This window comes from Copadichromis virginalis, linkage group LG9 (genome assembly GCF_057382275.1).
Source record: "Copadichromis virginalis isolate Kocher_CV1m ecotype Utaka linkage group LG9, C_Virginalis_male_GT1.1, whole genome shotgun sequence".
Classification (NCBI taxonomy): domain Eukaryota; kingdom Metazoa; phylum Chordata; class Actinopteri; order Cichliformes; family Cichlidae; genus Copadichromis; species Copadichromis virginalis.
In genome coordinates this window covers 31,569,666-31,588,105 of record NC_140626.1, presented here as the reverse complement: position 1 = coordinate 31,588,105, position 18,440 = coordinate 31,569,666, and the positions used below count along the sequence as shown (strand labels likewise).

Here is an 18,440-nt window from a genome sequence, read left to right as displayed (position 1 = left end):
TTCCAGATGCACATATCTAAAGTAATTCTTCAGTATATGCGGATGTAACGCATGACTCTTTAAAGGTCTTTAAATGAAAATGCAGCGTGAATCAGTCCTATCCAGGTTAATGGTTGTGGGTTAATGTTTGTCCATGGGCGTTTCTGAGCGTAGGAAGATTACCCAGCCAATAATACACATTTAATATAAGATTCATAAATAGGAGCATATATTTTTCTCACCTGTCATGTCAGCTGGACCTGGAGCCACCTGGGTCATCGAGTGTTTTCCAGTAGAGGGACGTGACAAGAGCCAGAAAGACGTTAAACCCGCGGTACCCCACACAGGAGAGCGCCGGTCCGACACAGTGACTCAGGAGAAGTCTAGGAGGATGCTAGGAGTATGGAGGCACAGGGAGGGGAGGGGAGCAAGAGTGGATTTCTATTCGATGCTATAAAACGTAATCTTCATGTCAGTCCTCGTATATACTTCTCTCAGATAAACCAGAACCGATACCGCCAATGTAGCCATATTTAAAGCTTCAAATACAAGGGTAGCTTCAACGAAACGTCGGGACTACTTCATAAAATAAAAATAAAAACATTGGAATGAAAGAAAAAGATTAAACATTGCTCTTTGTGATATTATAAAAGTATCTAACGTGTAGTAAAAAAAATAATATTACATTTTCCAGCTTTTTGGTTTATAACGGAAACACGAACCTGTGACCGCTTTACATTTGGCTAATTTACATATTAATGCGCCCACTCGCGCTGTTATGCGTCGCTTAGCAACCAGGTAGCGCCTGTCGCTTGCCCAGAACTATAAAAGCAGCTTGGCGGAAGAATAAATCACTGTAAAGCAGCTTTACAACATGTTTATGTCACTTACTTTCATTTTTGTAACTTTTCAGATTAAATCCGTTTGTCGTCACAAAAGGACACACTCTTCCTCACGTGGCAGTAAAACTAGCTGAAATTGGCTCGTGACAGGCCGCACGTGCCGGCCCCAGCGATGCAGTTACGTCATAGATAATAGCAAACCGTGAGGATGGCTGCTGTAAATGTGGGTCAGTGCTGCTGTTTTCAGATCAAAACACACACACGCTTACTGAGTCGCCTCAGATGGCAGCGCTATAAATAACAACAATGAGGTTTTTAAATAAATCACAAAGAAAAAATTAACGCGTGGACCACAGCCTCTCAGATACAGATGTTTTTGTGTGATAACTGCAGAAATCCAACGAACTAAACCAGCCGATGTCTTAAAAACGGTCAAAATCCGCTTCGGTGTGCATTCAAATTATATCATATTACATAAACCCAATAATGTGGTAAAATGGACCTTTATGAAAAACCTGCAGGACATAAGACACAAACACACAGAGTATAAATGCAGTATAAACAGATACCAAAGGTTCTGATCTAATTAGGTATTGTTTTTGCAAGCGCTGTGCCAGAAAAAGCCTGCATTACTGAGCTTCTTTCCTTGGTCTTTGTTTTCCCCAACGTAAACATTTAAGAGTAGAAATAATATGAAATAAGAACTTAAATAAGGGACAGAAGGACTGGTCAACTTTAAATAAAACCATTTGGAGACAAAGAGCAGGCACACTGTGAGCCTGAGGCTGAAGGATTCACCACAGCAGGTCGTCACTTCCTGCACAGCCTCTCCACACTGTAAGGACAAAAATACCAGCTTTTGTTCCCTGCAACCCTGAATGTTCTCAGCTTAAAGTGCCCAAGAGCACAAGGTCAGTTTATCTGTCCTGCTGCCACCATCAGACCGGCACAGGAAGTGCGTTAGGCGCCCAAAAACCACGATGCCAGGTCAGTGGAGTTAAGATCTTTATTGGAAACCCAGCCTTCAAACATCATAGTACATTTTAATTTTTTATTAATTCAGTTACAACAGCAACAGGCCCCACGTCGGCTAGAGCAGTGGTTCCCAAACTGAGGTGCTGGGCCTCCTCGGGGACTGCGAGGAGGGGAAATAGATATAATATGCTGCAGATATAAATCACTGATTTTTCTAGAGGTTCTATGCGATGATAAATGGCTGTGCTGTGAGGTTTTACTGGTTTAACTGGTGGGGATGTCTGCAAGGGGAACGTTTGGGAACCGCTGGTCTAGCGACCGGAATTGCGAGCAGCAAAGAGTTCAAAGAGAGGACAAAGAAACAACAACAGAAAGACAAATGAGGGAAGTAAACAGAAGAATACATCTGAGTCTTCTTTTGATTTTAGGGGAGCAGGATTGCCTTCATTCAGCCTGGGTTTAAACTAAAAATACGAGCTTATGTGAGCAGGCAGGGCGTAAAGGAAAGGGAGCAAAAAGCCACCGTGGAGGTCAATGCATTCTTTCTGCAATCAACAAACAACGATAAACGATCAAGGAGGAAAAACACAAACTAGTTAATGTTTTTATTGGCGAATCCAGAGATTCTGTACTCGTTTGTAAATTCCACAGTGTGAAATGAATATAAATACATTTTTAAAAGATGACATGCACTAGGTGTGAGATATTTTGCAGTCATGAGACAATGAGTGTGTTTTCTGCGCAGCTGTGTGTAAAATTAAGGAGGAAACAAAAAATCAAAACTGAGATGGCAGATTTGCCTTTTTCTGTTGCAGCTGGAAGCAAAGGGTAAAAATCTAGAAATGCTCCAGATGTTCACCTTACACGTATGATGCAGTCGATCAGCTCAGATTCTCCACAAAGGTGGGGAAAGCAAACTGTCGGCGTCATCATCATCTTCATAATCATCCTCCTCAGTGGTCTCCGTCTGATAACTGAGACAGTCTCTAAAGCAGCGTCTTGTCTAATAAATCAAAGTACTGATGGTGATCTCCCCCGTGTGAAATGCACTTAAAGTTCTCCAAACAACAAAGATGTCTACTGATGATAAACAAGCTGGATTAAACATACTGTATATTAATAAACTGTATTGGACTGGCATAGGCTGATCTTAATAAAAATAATTATTTTCGGTGCGCTGTGTTCGGCTCGAAAGATCCCAATCGGAGCATCTCTAACAAAATCCCACCTTCTCCCTCCAGTGGCAGGATTTTAGATCTGCAAAGAGGAAGAGGAAACATTTGAGTTTGTTCTACACAATCTGATCCCAGCGTGCACGCAGTTTAGTTATCCACCATATTTGGACCAAACAAACTACTTCTACAGTTTATATCATGTTGGGGGTTAAAGTGCAACCAAAGATGGTGAGGATCATCAAATATCTAGAAAATCTCTCAAATGCATTAATCTAAAACACATGTGAAAAAAAGCCAATATAAGGCTGTTAGAAGGTGCAAGACTCCAAAGTCACTTAAAAACAAGTTTACGCCCAGGCTCGCTCAGCTAAACTGTCTCGTCAGAACCATCCTCACATCTCCTCTTTTTTTTTTTATTGTTTTAAATCAGAAATGAACTTAAATACGACCAATTATGATTTATAAGCTTTTTGTCTATAAAATGCAATAAAATGTGTCCACCACAACTTTTTTGATGACACAAGCTCCAAGACCAAACTTGTTTAAGAGCAAGCAAAGCTCCACTGTGTCTCAGAAAATAAGGTCACTGATGGAGATTTAGAACTAAAAGAAGAAAGTAAAATTATGCTGCTAGTTCTTTATGTTTAATTCAAGGTGTTGTACTGGCTTCAAGACTACTTTTGGGATTATAATTCACTCCTGTGAAGAATTAAATTCAGGTACTTAGAATATATAAAAAAAATATTGTTCAATTACGCCAACTTACATCATCAATGTCCTCATCGTCATCTGCAATGTCATCGAACTGAATCTCATCGTCGTCTCCAGGTCCAAATGTGTCTGTCTCGTTGATTTTGGCTGCAGATGAAACAGAAAATGCATCAGAAACATCTCACGAGTACTCACGCCGACCCCAGAGTGAATCTAATCACGCCACAGGGTCGGACTGTGCAGTTATAGATGCTCTGAATGATCACCATCAGGGAGCAGTTTGGAAATGAGACTGTCACCACTTCTCCACCTTGCACGTGATTTATTAGTGGAGAAACCTTGAACTTTTATTTTGAAAGTTCATGCATGGCTAACCGGGTAGCCCTAACGCTTCCTCTATTGTCTTCCTGCAGTTGGTTGGGTCATCACCACGGTGCTGCTACTTTGCTCAGTCCCAAAATTCAGTATGTTTGTGATGTGCAATGAGGCCCTCTGCTGATCAAAACCTGCAACTATTTTCCACCTTGGATTTGCAGGAAAACAGAATCCTACTTCACCTACAGGTCTGACACAATAATGTTTGTGGAAGTTCATGGAAGTAAAACAGACACCAGACAACCAGCTGCAGTAACATTAACACAGCAAGTTTTTAAAAAACCGCCTCGTTAATGTGACACGTGCAGCGTAACTCACCGTGCTCTGGCAGCTCTCCGTACGCTTTCAAACTGCGAGCCTCGTCTGCGTTGTACTTAAGGATGACGTCAGCTTTGTTGTCCTGGAACAGAAGTTGGGGTTGAAGTTTGTGTTACTGATCACAGTAACTTAAGATTTTTTAACTAAGCCCCCCTACAGAGCCCCGTAGGTAGGACTCTCCATGTAAACACAACTGTGAGCAGTTTTCTGTTATTTGTGGCCATCATAAACATCAACATCTCTACTGATAAAACACAAATAAGTTTAGGAAAAGTAATTCAGGCTGTTAAAGCTTCACGGTGCCCTCTCAGTGACTGACAACAGTATTAGTGGTCTGATCTGAAGCCTGTGTGAGCCACCAACACACCTGATAATCCCTCAGCCCGACCAGGATGATGTCCGACGTGTTAATCCAGACCTGGAGGAAAACAAAACAAAGCAGGGATGAGTGGCACAGGGTCACGCTGCACTTTGTGACCCGCACACACGCTGACGGCGGCTGCCTGAGAAAATGCTGACGCGGCGTCACACCACAGAGTTTCCTCTGTGTGTGATGGTGGGAGAAGGCGACAGAAGGTGCTCGGGTCATTCCTACCTTTTTCCGGAGTTTTCCTCTGATGTGGCAAAGCCGCTTGGTTCCATCGAAGCACATCGCCTCCAGACGTCCGTTCCCCAACATTTTAATCACCTGAGCGTATTCTGAGACACAAGAGAGCAAAGGAAGCTTAAATCAACCCGTGATATACTCGCCTGTAATAAAGGGCTCGTACACTGTTCAGAATAGGAGGAATAAACCATTATGAATCTATTTCAGCTGCCTTGGTGCAAATGAAAGTGACAGATGCACTGGATGAGACAACAAGACAACCCCCACAAAGGGATGGCAGGTGGTGCCCACAGACTGCTCGCTCTTCCTCTCTTCTGACTGATTTTTCTCTAGTTTTGCTTTTAGTTAGTGTCCCGGCTACTGATGGTTGCCCGTGCAGTCCAGATCCTTCAGGATCTCCATGCCTGCGGTTACAGGAAAGTTTGCAGAGTCTCCCAGCAGAGTGCCAAGATTTGGAGTGGACACCAGCAGGAGCAGAGCTAGACAAAGCTGTAGATAACAGCAGGAACAGTATGTGCTGCTTTGCAGGTCACTCCTGTGCATGTTTCTGAACAAACTGTTCACACTGAGCACATGCGACAGACGTGAGAGTCTGAAGCCTGAAACACACTCCAGAATGACTGCAATCCTATCCTGGTGCTTTGGGTTCTTCCTGGTACAGAACAGTTCTTGAATGATGAAGGCAGAACTGACCCACACCTTCATCAGAACCTCTGAAGTGTTCTGTACCCATGCTTCCAAATAGCACCAGACTGTCCAGGAGGTCCCTGATTCTCTGATCCAGGTCTGGCAGGATCAGTGACACATGCACCGAGGCTGTAGGGAGTGGATCCAGCCATAAATATTTGTGAATGGCATAATGACACAAGATAGATCATCCAGTGATTGCAATGTTTAACTTTAAATTTTAATTTGGTTTTAAACCTGCTCCTCAGAAGGTTGTTACATCCGGATTTGAGCAGTGAATTTTTGAGCAGCTCCAGCTGGATCCTGACACTTCTAAGCTGAAGATCCAGTAAAGCCGGTAAACCCCTCAGTCATCCAGCGCTCTAAACATCACTGCTCTTAAATCCTTTCCTTCTGATAAAAGGGAGTTTTTCCTTCCCACTGTCACCAAATGTTTGTTTATAGTAGGTCATGTAAAAGTTGGGGTTTCTTTCTAATGCTGTGGGGTCTTTACCTTAAAGCACCTTGACGCAACTGTTGGTGTGAATTGGTGCTATACAAACAAAATTAAATTGATATGAGTTAAATGACACCTGCAGGCTGGGGAGCTGGTGTGTTTTGACTGTCTGCTCATCAACTACAGCTGATATTTTAAATCCTCACAGCTTAACGAGACATTTTTTAAGCAAATATTTGATTTACCATCAAATAATTGTCACATATGCAAGCACAGGACTGAAAACTTCAAGCATTTTTTTGTTTGGATAAAACTGATTAGATTAGACTGAAAGATTACATTTCAATCTTAGAGATTTAAGTAGTTCTAACATGAACGATGAGCTATGACACTCGTTTACAATTCTTAAAACTGTGCCCAACTTACAATTGGGATTTTTTTTCCCTCCTTAAATTTATTTTTGTCTTTTTGTATTCATCCTGTTACTTTCTAAACGTTTAGATGATATTCAGGTTTCGCCAAAGCATTTAAAAATTTTTATATCATGTCTTCATTTTGATTTCAAGTTATTGAGATCATTTTTTTATTTGCAGATGCTAAAAAAAAAAAAAAAAAAAAAAAAAAAAAGGAAAAAGAGAGAGAGACATAATATAGTGAAACAGCTCTGTGTAACTGTGTTTTACAGCTGATACAGTAAACTAACACTAGAACAAACTTTTATTATTACTATTTAAATAACTTTTCTTCTTCATACACTGACCACTACACTTTTAGTATGTGACGTATTTGTTTTAGGGAGGCACTTTTTATTCTGTTTTATTGAATTTAACGAGCTCACTCTACAGACCCAACTTATCCAATAATATGCAGCTTTTTAAACAGCACTTTGTTTCATTCATTTAAAAGGTTTAATTTTTTTTTTTACATTTATTACATTTTATTTTGTATTTTACTCATCACTCTCCTTTGTGTAACTCAATTTTATTTTCCCATAATAAGAAGAAACACTGTATTTTAACTGAGACATACTTTAAAACCTTAATAGTTCACTCTTCATCCCACTCACATCAAACACACTAAATTACTGTTTGTTAAGGACATGCAGTGACACTTAATCCTAGACCTTATGAATAAGTTTATACTTCGTCCTACTCCTTTTTGAACACGTAAATGCGTCAGTGCTATAATGTTGTCAGTGTTTTGTTTACCTGACAATTTTCTGTAAGGCGCTCCTTTCTGTGAACAGCATTATATTGTGCAAGCAATACTTGCATACTTGCTTAGCTCGGAGGTGAAGGCAACTCTTCTAACCCACAAACAGAATAAACTGAACCCACACTCACCCTGTCCATCCTCCTTGAACACCAGCTCCCTCTTCTCAGACTCATTTTCGTTCTTTCCACGTCGCCGATTTTTACCTCCTTTACCTGTAAACAGAAACAAGCAGAAATACATTAGTGGTTTGTGTCAATTTCACTGTTTTGTTTTTTTAAACGTACATATAAATAATTTTGGCGCCATAAACAATCAACCAACAATTAAATGGAAAAACACCAATACTAAGATTTCATCAGGTTGGCTTGAGTGGAGTTAAATTTAATCAAGCTTAAGGAAGCTTTTTGTTTAGCAACGGAACAAAAATGACTAGAAACACCAGAAACTTCTGCTAAACAAGACAACACTGACACCTTGTTTTAAGTACGTGTGAATGGTTCAATTTCAGTTATCCAAACTGGCGTTTTATCGTGGTACACAGCAGAGATGGCATTAATTTCAACGCCTGTGTGAGCTTCTCTCTGAAAGGGGAACCGGACAGAAAGAGGAGCTAACCTTTATGTTAAGGGTCGTAACATCGTCCAAACGCTACAATACCATCTGGAGAATAGTTTAGAACCCAGTATAAAGACACTCTGGTGTTTTAAAGGGCTGCATATTGGTGGAAATTGGAGGCGGATATTACGGGCCGGCCCGGGTGGGGTAACTAGGTAGAAGCTAGCTGGTTAGCTGTAATAGTTAGCAGCGGACTACACCAGTAATCAGGTTAGCTCAATCGTTAACGGAGAAGGAGAACTTTATTAGATTTCTCCTAAATTCACAGTTACCCCGCATAGAACCAAACAGAGAGGGTAAACATCACGTATACCACGCTAACGGTCGTGTAAACGAGGCTCCGCGGGGCTAACTAGCAGCAGCCGGTCGGTGTCACGTTTTAGCTGCGTGTGTCCGCGGCGGGCTCCGACACAATCAACTGAAACTCGTCGCTAACGGATGGCTTCCCGCTAGCCTTACCTTTATTTTTGGGCATATTCTTTCACGCCTCGGTCACGGTAGTTCCGCTCGGTAGAAATGACCAGCTGTTAAACAATAACTGTTCACGAGAAGTGAGCGAATGCAGAGAAAGCACAGATCTGACGAGATGCTAGCTACTCAGCGTCGAATCACTCATCAGAAGTGCGCATGCGCAGACCAGGATATTCAAAACCTCAGTACTTTATTGGAACAGGGCATTGTTACAGAGACAAAGCGCTTCTTTCAGTAAAGAAGCAACAGTGACGAAATTCACCTCTAATAAATGTAAAAGTACCGTAGTAGTAGTAATTCTTATTGCTTATGTTCAATTTTTACATTATTATCATACAGTTAAAAACATTTTTATTGTGGCTGTTTTATTTTCTTCAGCTATTAATGTATTGATTTATATTCACATTCTTACGTTTTATTTTATTTTATAAAAACATTATTTCAATATTTTTCTTACATGTACCTTAACCTGTGGAGCTTCTTCACGAATTAAATTATGATTTTTTTAAAATTATATTTTATTAAATTTTATTGTATTTTATTTCCAATCTTCTTTTAGTTTTTTATTGATTTTTTTAATGTTGAGGGCTATTCTGTTGTTTCCTTTACTCATTTTTATTCCATTTTAATTTAATTGTTATTTTTAAATTTACCCCGAGCTCCTTACTAAATTACAAATGTTTATTTTTTTATATTTATTATTATATGACATTTTAACTTGTTAAGCTCATTTTATGTGACTTTATTTATTAGTTTACACGTAACTGAGTCCCTTCTAGGGTAACTTGTATCTTATCGTACAATATCGTTCTGTTGTACAGTTTTTTACTGAACTGTTTTTCGCTGACTGCTGGTACTTTTAAAGTACATCCAGGGCTCCAGGGGGCGCTCTGTCATGTGTTTTCAGCTCGTTAGTTTGTCCTGAAAGAAAACACACGTCTTTTTGTGTGTTTTCTTTTTGTGGCTCAGCTAGCTTTCTGCAGGAAATCTGACCATCTGCATCGATTAAAGGTGAACGATTAGCTGTACCTGAACATTTGTGCATGCAGTTCAACTCTTTTCCTTTAATGTTAAAGAGCCAACTAGTTCATAGTGGAGAAATCTGAACCTCAGAGCTGCCCCTATCTACTGATTAGCTGTTCGTTGCTAAGCTAATGGTTGTGATGGCTGACTTCGGCTGCAGGGTCGTGCTGAATGTTGACTCTATTCTTGCTGTTATTTAAAAGAATAAACAGAAAACACTTGAGCAGAAAAATAGGTCGTGGCGGATTATTTATTAGAGAAAAAATGTTTCGTTAAAATGTGAAGTATCGCTGCTCACGTCTCACTTCTACTTAAAACAGAACATTTTGAATGGAAGTCTTGTTATAACAGGAATGATCAAAATAAACATTTAAACGTGCACTTATAAAAAAGGAATACAAAATTATAATGAAAAATTATAATAGTAGCTTATATAATCTACATGTATGTGAAAATTAAAATATTATAATAGAAAAAATGGTCTTAATGGCAATTGCATGAATTATGGGCAAGAGCTGTGCAGTTACATAAATAAACAGTAAAATACTTACTGTAATCACAAATGATTATTTGACATAATAAACACAATTACAGATTTTGTAAATAATACAAGTAGTTATTGTACATGTATATAATAATATAATAATTGTATTATGAACAATAATTCTCTTGTTTATTGTCTATTTATATGTTAATGCATACCTGCATCAATGAATGAGTAGCATACAAGCATGTACAGATAAAAACTACGAACAAATACCTGGACATGTAATATTAATATTCATTAATCATTAATTAATAATATATTTCCTGCTGAGTGGAACTGCTTTTACTCAAATTCAGCTCCATCACCGTGCAGACCTACATCTTTCAGCTGCTCCATCCCACCCCATCCCTGGGATCTTCCTTTGTGTCACCAACTGCCTGCATGTCCTCCTCCACTACATCCATGATTCTTCTCTGAGGTCTTCCTCTCTTCCTCCTCCCTTGCAGCTCCATCTTCAACATCCTTTCTCCTCCTTTGCACATGTCCAAACAACATCAGGCTCGTGTGTCTAACTTCTCCTTCTGATCTTTTTATTTCTAAGTCTTTCCATCCTGGTCACTCCAAACAAAAATAAAACTTGGATAATATTTAGTATTTATGAATAAATGTTAAGTGTTTTTCACACGTAGACTTTGGTGGGCCGCCCAGAGGGATGAAGAAAGTTTACCTATAAACCCCGAGTCAGAGATGAGGGGTGTCACAAGGGCAGTTATCGACTTTCTCTGCTAAACCAGACTTTGTCCTTGAGGCTCTGAGTGCGCTCTCATATAAAGGGGCCTTTCACACATTATAGGAGTATTCTTCCACACAAAATGATCTGTTATGAGTCCAGCATGTTCCAAGCTAGCACACCACTCAGGTGTGTTTTGAGATTTATTTTTATTGTTTTATCAATTTCAGACAGCATCTCAGTCAGTTCACTATCACATATTCCCATATGCTCTTATTTTGAAAGTTGATTCACTATTGACAAACTTGCATCGGCCCTTCCTGTCTCCCGTTTTTCCAACAATAGGCTGATCAGAGTGCTTTTGCTGTGACTGCCAGACTCTGATCCTGTGGTCAGACTGACTTTGACTTCACCGTCTTGGGTGATGTTAGTCCTTGTTCTGCTCTTTGAGATGGAGCTGCTCTCTAACCAGGATGTGATGCAGGTGGAGGATTGTTTCATGAGCTGCCACGCCGAGCAGAACGAGGACGCCAGTCACAAACCAATATTTACTGTCAGGAAATACTGTGTATATGGTATTGATTTATTGATATATCTCAGAAAGACTTTTTATGCCTTCATTCTGTAGTATTTTATCTGTTTGCTGCGTATGTAATACATTTTTCTCCTTTCAGACGGCTTCCAAGCAGTCGACCGTTCAAAGCGGAGGTGCAGGAAAAGCATCATCATCCTCGGTCATGGCCGGAAACAAAAACTGGGATGGCGCCAGTGGGATGGACCAGATAACAGTCGTGAGAATAGACGACACTCACATCGCTGAAGAGGAGTCACACGTCGACGGGAAGGTGTTCTACGAGGTGGAGTGCTCGCTGCCTGCAGAGGACGAGGTCGTGGGAGAGGATGACGATGACGGCGTCTACGTCATCGAGTATTCAAACCCTGAAGAGGAGGGGGAGAGTTACCAGTTCACGATGTCCGTAGATCGGTCGCTCCCAGCGAAAGAGCCGATTGTTAAAACTCCGGTGGTCAGCGAGAACCCCGGAGCTCTGCTGCCGTCCAGACCGGCGAGGTTGCGACCTCAGGTGAGCCAGAAGAGGAGGTTGGTAACCGAGGAAGAGGAGATCAAAAGCGAAGAGTTCACGGTGAGCAATACGAGCGTGCTGGCGCTGGGAGAGGATTACAGCGATGTGATGGAGATGAACTCGGGCTCAGGTAAGAAACTGGTGTGCACGATGTGCCCGCCGCCCGGTAAGCTTTTCAAGAGGGCGTCTGGGCTGGCGGTGCATTTAAAGCAGATGCACCACATGGAGGGGAAGAAGACGTTCTTCTGCAACTCCTGCCAGCAGTCACTCCGCACTCAGATCGAGCTCGACGCGCACACGAGGCGCCACGCCAACCAGGACGCCGTGTTCGTCTGCCGCCTCTGCGCAGCCGAGGAGGAAGCCGGCACGGAGGAGAAGAAGGGGTTCAAAGGGTCCAGGTGGGGCCTGAAGAAGCACCTGGAGAAGGAGCATCCAGGTGTTATCCCACGCTGTGACATCTGCAACAAAGGCTTCAAGACGCTCGTGTCGTACCTCGCCGACCAGTTCCGGCACGTCGGGGTGTCGCCGTACTACTGCGCCAAGTGTCAGATCTACGAAATGACTGAGCGCGGTCTGAGCGTGCACATCAGAAACCACAACAAGAAGAAGATGACTGAGCAGAAGGCTAATGAAAGCCGCCTGCAGACTTTTGAAGTCTCCGCCGGTGCTGATAACTCGGCGACAGACGACTCCGACTTCTGACGCTCCAGACTCACCGTTTAGCTTCGTGTTCGAGTGAAGCGGCTCACAGACGTCAAGGTCAAATCCCACATTTTATGCATCTGAACTGAACTTTGGGCAGAAAAACTTTTCCCCTAACAGTTAGAAAACCTTTTTTGTGTGTGTGCAGTTAATGACCAAACATGTTACTGTTTAAGTAGAAGTGTCTAAGATTTATTTGAATTCCCTTCCTTTATTTTCAATTAAGGATAATCGTAGTTGATTAAACGGGACAAAAAACTTGTCTCAAAGAAAAACGTCCAGGAAACGGTCAGAATCAGCACAGGCGTCCATATAATAGAGGTGGGAATCACCATACATCCCACGATACGATATTATCACAATACTTAACGCACGATACGATATTATTGCAATTTTTAAAAATATTTTGCGATATTCAGATTCTGTCCATAAAGGTAAACTTTATCAATATTCATTTTATCTAATAACAAAGTCTCACACTCAGTCTTTCTCTCATTTCAGTCAGTTTTATTGTTGACAAACTGAACGGTTTGTATTACAGTCTAGTCCAACTTAACTGAATGCAACCATCTGGTACAATTACAGCTATTTATGAAAACTATGCAGCCCATTCAGCAACTGAAGAATTTCAAAGTAAATTAAAACAAAATATAATTTTACATTAAATAAAAAAGTTTTAAACTTAATTAAAATAAAACATGTCTTAAATTAAAATAAGTAAACTGTCATGTTTATTGCTGCCAAAAACAGTTAAACACATTTGGACAGTGTCAGGATTCTTGCTCAGAAAAAGGATCAACATGCTCTGAAGTCAGAGCACAAAAACCTTTTTTGTAACAAAATATCGATTTCTGCCGTCCCTGTATCGATACATTATTAGCAAACAAAATATCACGATACTACACAGTATCGATTTTTTCCCCCACCCTTACCATATAACTACTGTGTGTTTATTTAAAAGACATTTTACACATTTAATCACAGCCTTCAGTAACCATCTTTTTTAAATGTTGCTGATATCTGTGGCGCACACACACAGTCAGATTAGTCTTCTTACCTTGCAGGTTAACCCGTAATGATCACAGCTGTGATTCCATCAGAAGTGACTTCCAGGGTCGCCTTAAGTCTGTTTTTAAAAGAAAGTTAAGCAGCACAGAGCAGGCGATTAGGTCAGGAAGTCAGAGACAGCAACAGCATAAAGAATTTGATATATTTTCAAAATAAAAGATCCTTTGAAGACTAAACGCTTGTTTCTGAAACACTTCCGCTGTGAAAGGTGGATCAAAACTTCACCAACGAGAAGCAGCCGCTGTGTTTCAGGTAGGGCTGAACGATTATGGAAAATAATCTAATTGCGATTTTTTGCCCCAATATTGCGATTGTGATGCGATATGCGATTATTTTTTAAGGTCTTTGTCTTCTGTATTATTAAACAAAGACAAGCAATACATCATATAGTATGGCCAATACTATATTACATTAATTTTAAACTGTTCTTTCCTGGAAGACAGACCTCTGTTATGATGACATGAGGTGATGCATGAATTGATGACTGACATTTTTATTTAACTTCTTCAATCACAACAGTATATTTGAACATACACAATAGTTTATTTTTAGCTTACAAACATCTGAGCATAAAGTGCTGACAAGGAACCCTGGTGTAAACATTAAAATGAAAGTCAGTACAATGTGCAGATTGCAGAAATATACATAAACAAAATCAGTGGCTTTACCACACTCAGTTTTTCGACATCTGTGAACTACTAGACAGTCATTCAATTAAAAAATAATATTAAATAAATAAAACTAATAAATAAAAAATACACACATCTTACTGATCTCTGCAGTCAGTAACATTACACATAAAGTGCAAACATAATAGCAATTGTATAAACACACACACAAACACGCCTTTAAAATTTAAAGGCGTGAAATTGGACGGTCTAGTTCTGATTAGCGTCACCGCTGTCTCGGTGGAGTTTAATAAACTCGGCCGTCTGCTTCTTGCTATCTAAAATATAACCAGACACTGGCGTAAATTCTCGACTGTCTCATACTTCTGTTTAATAAGTTTTCTGTTTGACGTTTAGTCAGCTGTGTGAAAACCAAGGAGGAACCCACCCGGGGGATTAATAAAGTTTTATTTTATCTAATCTAATAACTTTAATCTCAGCCAAACCGATTTACTCACGAACAAACAAAACACTGAAAAAAGCCCAACAATAACATTTTTAGGTTGTCTAAGTGACTTATATATTACGTTTAACCCGAGCAGCGAAACTCCGCGGTGATCTGAAAATGATGTGCCGGGAGTTGTGCCGTTCTCGGCCGCATCAGTAACCCTCGAGCTCCCGGCTAGCTGTCGAGCTGGTGGGTAGCAGACGCCTCTGAAAACGTCGAAGCACTTTTGCAAATATGGGATATCTTGATAAACCGAGCAGATATTTGATGTTTACACAGCTACTTTCTCGCCTGAAAATATTTTAAAAGTTTATTTTGTGACCCAGAAAGATTAGTATGAGTAATTTTAAAACTTAGTAGCGGCCGCCATTGTTGGAAACTGGAGTTTGGCTGGGCCGCGCTATGAATTCTGGGATATGGTAGTAATTTGGACAGCCTTCGGCGCGTCGCTGTGACGTAATCGGTCTACAAATGCGGCCTCAGGAGGATGCAGCCCATGAATTTGGACATGTCCAGAGTATAATCGCAGCCTTTGCGGTTAGAAAATTTCACTTGATCATGTCGCGATATTATCGCAAATGCGATATATCGTTCAGCCCTAGTTTCAGGGTTAAGTTTACGCGCTCATTTTCTCAAACAAGGTGCTTCCCTGCACGAATAGCAGGACTGTACTTATGATGGCCCCCTACAACCAGCAGGTAACTACTACTGTACATCAATAAAATGAATATATCTAAACTGGGACGTGTTTCAGACTGGGTAAAAGTCAGCTAGAAAAAAGGGCCAACGGTCCAACTTTGAAGTTTGAGACATCAGAGCAGGTTACAGCCAATCTGGTGCAGTTTTCTAAAAATCGCACTCTTGGACTAAAACTGAATTTTCCAAACATAAATGCAGTTGTTTGGAGGCGTTATTACAGAAACTTTCCAGGTGTAACTCCCATTTCATGAAGTGTTACAGAAAAATATAACCGACACAAACAGACCCAAGCTTTCAGTCACATCACATGATCTTTTTTTACAGGTGCTAAAATAAAAGGATCAAACACTCTGGACCAGCAAACAAAGGAAACACCCCAAACACTAAGACATTTAAGCTGTTTGTGGAGTGAAAATGCCAAAAGTTTGAACCTTTCACTTCACTTGGTGTGCGTTATTTTTATATATTACTGGTCAGCTGACCTCAAGAAGTTACGACAGAAGACACATTCAAAGCTGTTCATTTGCCTTTTTCGTTGAGTATGTGTTATACCTTTTGTGAAGGAGCTTTCCAAGGTGAAAAAGCTACAAATATTTAAAAAGACCCAAAAAACTTTAAAATACACATAACTTTGTGTAACAGGAATACAGATAATTAGCATTAATGGTCCCTGAATACTCAATGTAGGACTATTTTAGTTGACTCTGGCCACACATTGGAAACCAATGAAATGTTACAGTCTTAACTGCGTTTGTGAAGTTTGTACTGAAATATGCATCAACACTAAATCAAGCATAAAACTCTTTTCGAGGCTAAAATGTGGCTTTTAAAGAGCCGGCCGTGTGTAATTAAATTGCCACAGAGCTCACTCGTTGCAGGAGCCGAAACCTTTCAAATGTTATTTTAAACTCATCCTGTCATAACTGTACGTTTTATCTTACAGGAGGTGAAAATCATTCGAATATGAACTGAGTTTGCTGCATAACACTGAAAAGAGATGCAACGAGCTGTGTTATGAAGCGTTTTAGTTTTTCTTCTTTTTAATTGAAATGCAGTGAAATCGCAGGTTTGCTGTGTTAATTTTTTGTTCTTTGCTGTGGTGATTTTATTTTTTGCCTGCAACATTGCATTAAAGGGAAATGCCACTGATTCTTAGCGCTGCTGTTTTCTGTTCACATTTTTACCCTGTAAAGTGAGTGTGGATGAGTTTTTATACTGAAGGGGGTTTACAAGGTGCTTCATGTGTCACAGTTTTTTTATTTTGCAAGTTTTTAAAAACATTTCTTTAATAAAAAAAATTAATTGAGAGCAACAAGCAGACAAAAAGCCAACAAACGACAAATCTCATCTCAGTTGACATAAGCTAAATATTGCATCTTTCACAATAAAACGCTCCTGAGGTTCACGTTCTGTGAAATTATTTTTTATTCAAATGACAGGTGTAGTGTAAACATACATTTATGCTTTGCACTTAAATGCTGTAAAAACTACAAAGATAAATATAAAGTAGACATTTGGCTGCATTCACATAAAAAAGGTTGTTTCCCATTTTAAAAACAGCTTTTAACAGCCTGTTTACGGAGGCCTCGTGTGACACCTGGAGCTCGACTGGCTCATTCCTCCATCACCTCAGCAAACAGGACTAGCTGCCTCTGCTACTGGTCAAGCATCTTCTGATGCAAGCTGTGTTTCTAACTTTAGTCTGTAGCACCATGTTGGTGAAAGATGACAGGAGACGAGCTGTTGGCATCCCCACAGCAGGTGAAGCCAAAGTAGGCAGCTTTTGAAAAAAAATTTCTTCTTTCGGTTAGATGTTAATCAGGTAGAGTTCATAATATTTTCCTCCATCCAGCAGCTGCTCGTGACTGTTTGTGCACATTTTTACAGCAATAATAATGCATGTTATCAAAAATGGCTTTAAATCTAATGAAAACATATTTATCTTGCAGCCAAACCCAACTACAGCAACCAGATGTTCTTTCTTTACTGATGTTGGGTTTTTTAAACGTCCATGCACATTTTTCTGCTGTTTTCTATGTGTAGTCCCATTGGAGCACTATTAATCTGAATTTGATCGTCTAGAAAAATGTATTTGTGGATGAGGGTTATTGAGTCTGGGCTGTGTCGTGTATTTTAACATTTTTATATTGAAGGCACAAACGAGCATCAAGAAACAAAGAGACACAAAACAGGTTGTCAGAGGTAATACAATAAAACAGTCAGTAGGTGACTGTGGTAACGGTTATTTAACATCAGTGAAAGACAAAACAACAACAATATCAACAAAAACGATGCATGTTTCCTCCCTTTTTTCCATCTGTAAGTCAAATTTTCAGGTTATTATCAAACTTGAAATTACAGTTCAGGTTGGGCTCAGACTCGAAACACTGAGAAAATTATAAACTGACAACAAAAACACTTTGAACTCTAACCATAAACTGAAATTATGACTTACTAATGTGGAAAACAAGTTTTTTCAGTGGCAGGAACAAGCTTCCACACACCCAGCTTTTGGCATTTATAACAGGTGGGCCCTGTTAAATACTGCAGCACTGTGAGCACATTTCTGCTACTACTACTGTTTTCTTTCTTATTATGTTTACATTTAACTCTTATTGCAAAAATAAATTTACTCTGGTGGGAGAGTGCAGATAATTTTTTGCTTTAACAGTAAAAAAACAGTGAAAGTGAAAGTACAGATGCAGTGGCCTGGGTTCAAGTCTGACCTGTGGCCGTTTGTTGTGTGTCTCTCTGCTTTCTGTCTGTCTTCACTATTCAATAAAGGCAAAAAATTTAAAAGTACAGATACTGGTGTTTCTGATAAACTGATACTGGTGTTTGTAAACATTGTGTATTGTAGTGCTCTGCAGAGTTCACAGCACCACAGGACAGTCCACCTTAACGGAGCTGAGACAGGTGACCTGGTTATGTCAGTTTTGAACCACGCTACATACAAGATGTGTGATGGGCTGATTTGGTATTTTAAGTTTATTTTAGTTTGTTATCCCAGCAAAGTCACCTGACATAAGATAAGATAAGATAACCTTTATTAGTCCCACGCGTGGGAAATTTGTTTAAAGTTAAAGGTTCTGTCAGATCAGATTTTTGTTTTTAAAAGGCCGCAGAC

At 39.9% G+C, this 18,440-nt stretch overlaps 3 protein-coding genes across 7 annotated transcripts in view; 1 reads left to right on the top strand and 2 right to left on the bottom strand.

The window, feature by feature from the left end:
* Positions 1–942, bottom strand: part of map7d2b (MAP7 domain containing 2b) — a 32,369-nt gene extending 31,427 nt beyond the window's left edge. For 2 of the 4 annotated variants that reach the window (XM_085468951.1, XM_085468952.1), the window contains exon 1: positions 222–739. In XM_085468951.1, coding sequence (XP_085325077.1) covers positions 222–258 — 37 coding nt within the window. In that variant the 5' untranslated portion in view covers positions 259–739. Of the gene's footprint in view, positions 1–221; positions 740–870 lie in introns of those variants that run through there. The other 2 variants (XM_085468950.1, XM_085468953.1) reach the window with 2 other exon arrangements.
* Positions 943–1,813: 871 nt separating this feature from the next.
* On the bottom strand, positions 1,814–8,573 carry eif1axb (eukaryotic translation initiation factor 1A X-linked b). Its single transcript, XM_085469030.1, has 7 exons — positions 8,395–8,573; positions 7,449–7,532; positions 4,971–5,074; positions 4,743–4,793; positions 4,376–4,457; positions 3,738–3,829; positions 1,814–3,053 (listed from the first exon to the last, which is right to left on the bottom strand). The coding sequence occupies exons 1-7, from the start codon at positions 8,408–8,410 to the stop codon at positions 3,048–3,050; spliced, it is 435 nt and encodes a 144-aa protein (XP_085325156.1). The 5' UTR covers positions 8,411–8,573; the 3' UTR covers positions 1,814–3,047.
* Positions 8,574–9,330: 757 nt separating this feature from the next.
* On the top strand, positions 9,331–16,462 carry LOC146702223 (uncharacterized). Of its 2 annotated transcripts, none has more exons than XM_085469015.1 (3): positions 9,331–9,417; positions 11,321–13,750; positions 15,223–16,462. In XM_085469015.1, the coding sequence occupies exon 2, from the start codon at positions 11,384–11,386 to the stop codon at positions 12,428–12,430; it is 1,047 nt and encodes a 348-aa protein (XP_085325141.1). In that variant the 5' UTR covers positions 9,331–9,417; positions 11,321–11,383; the 3' UTR covers positions 12,431–13,750; positions 15,223–16,462. The 2 variants fall into 2 exon arrangements, with proteins under 2 accessions (XP_085325141.1, XP_085325140.1); XM_085469014.1 differs by lacking the exon at positions 9,331–9,417 and adding an exon at positions 10,082–11,221.
* Positions 16,463–18,440: the final 1,978 nt, after the last annotated feature.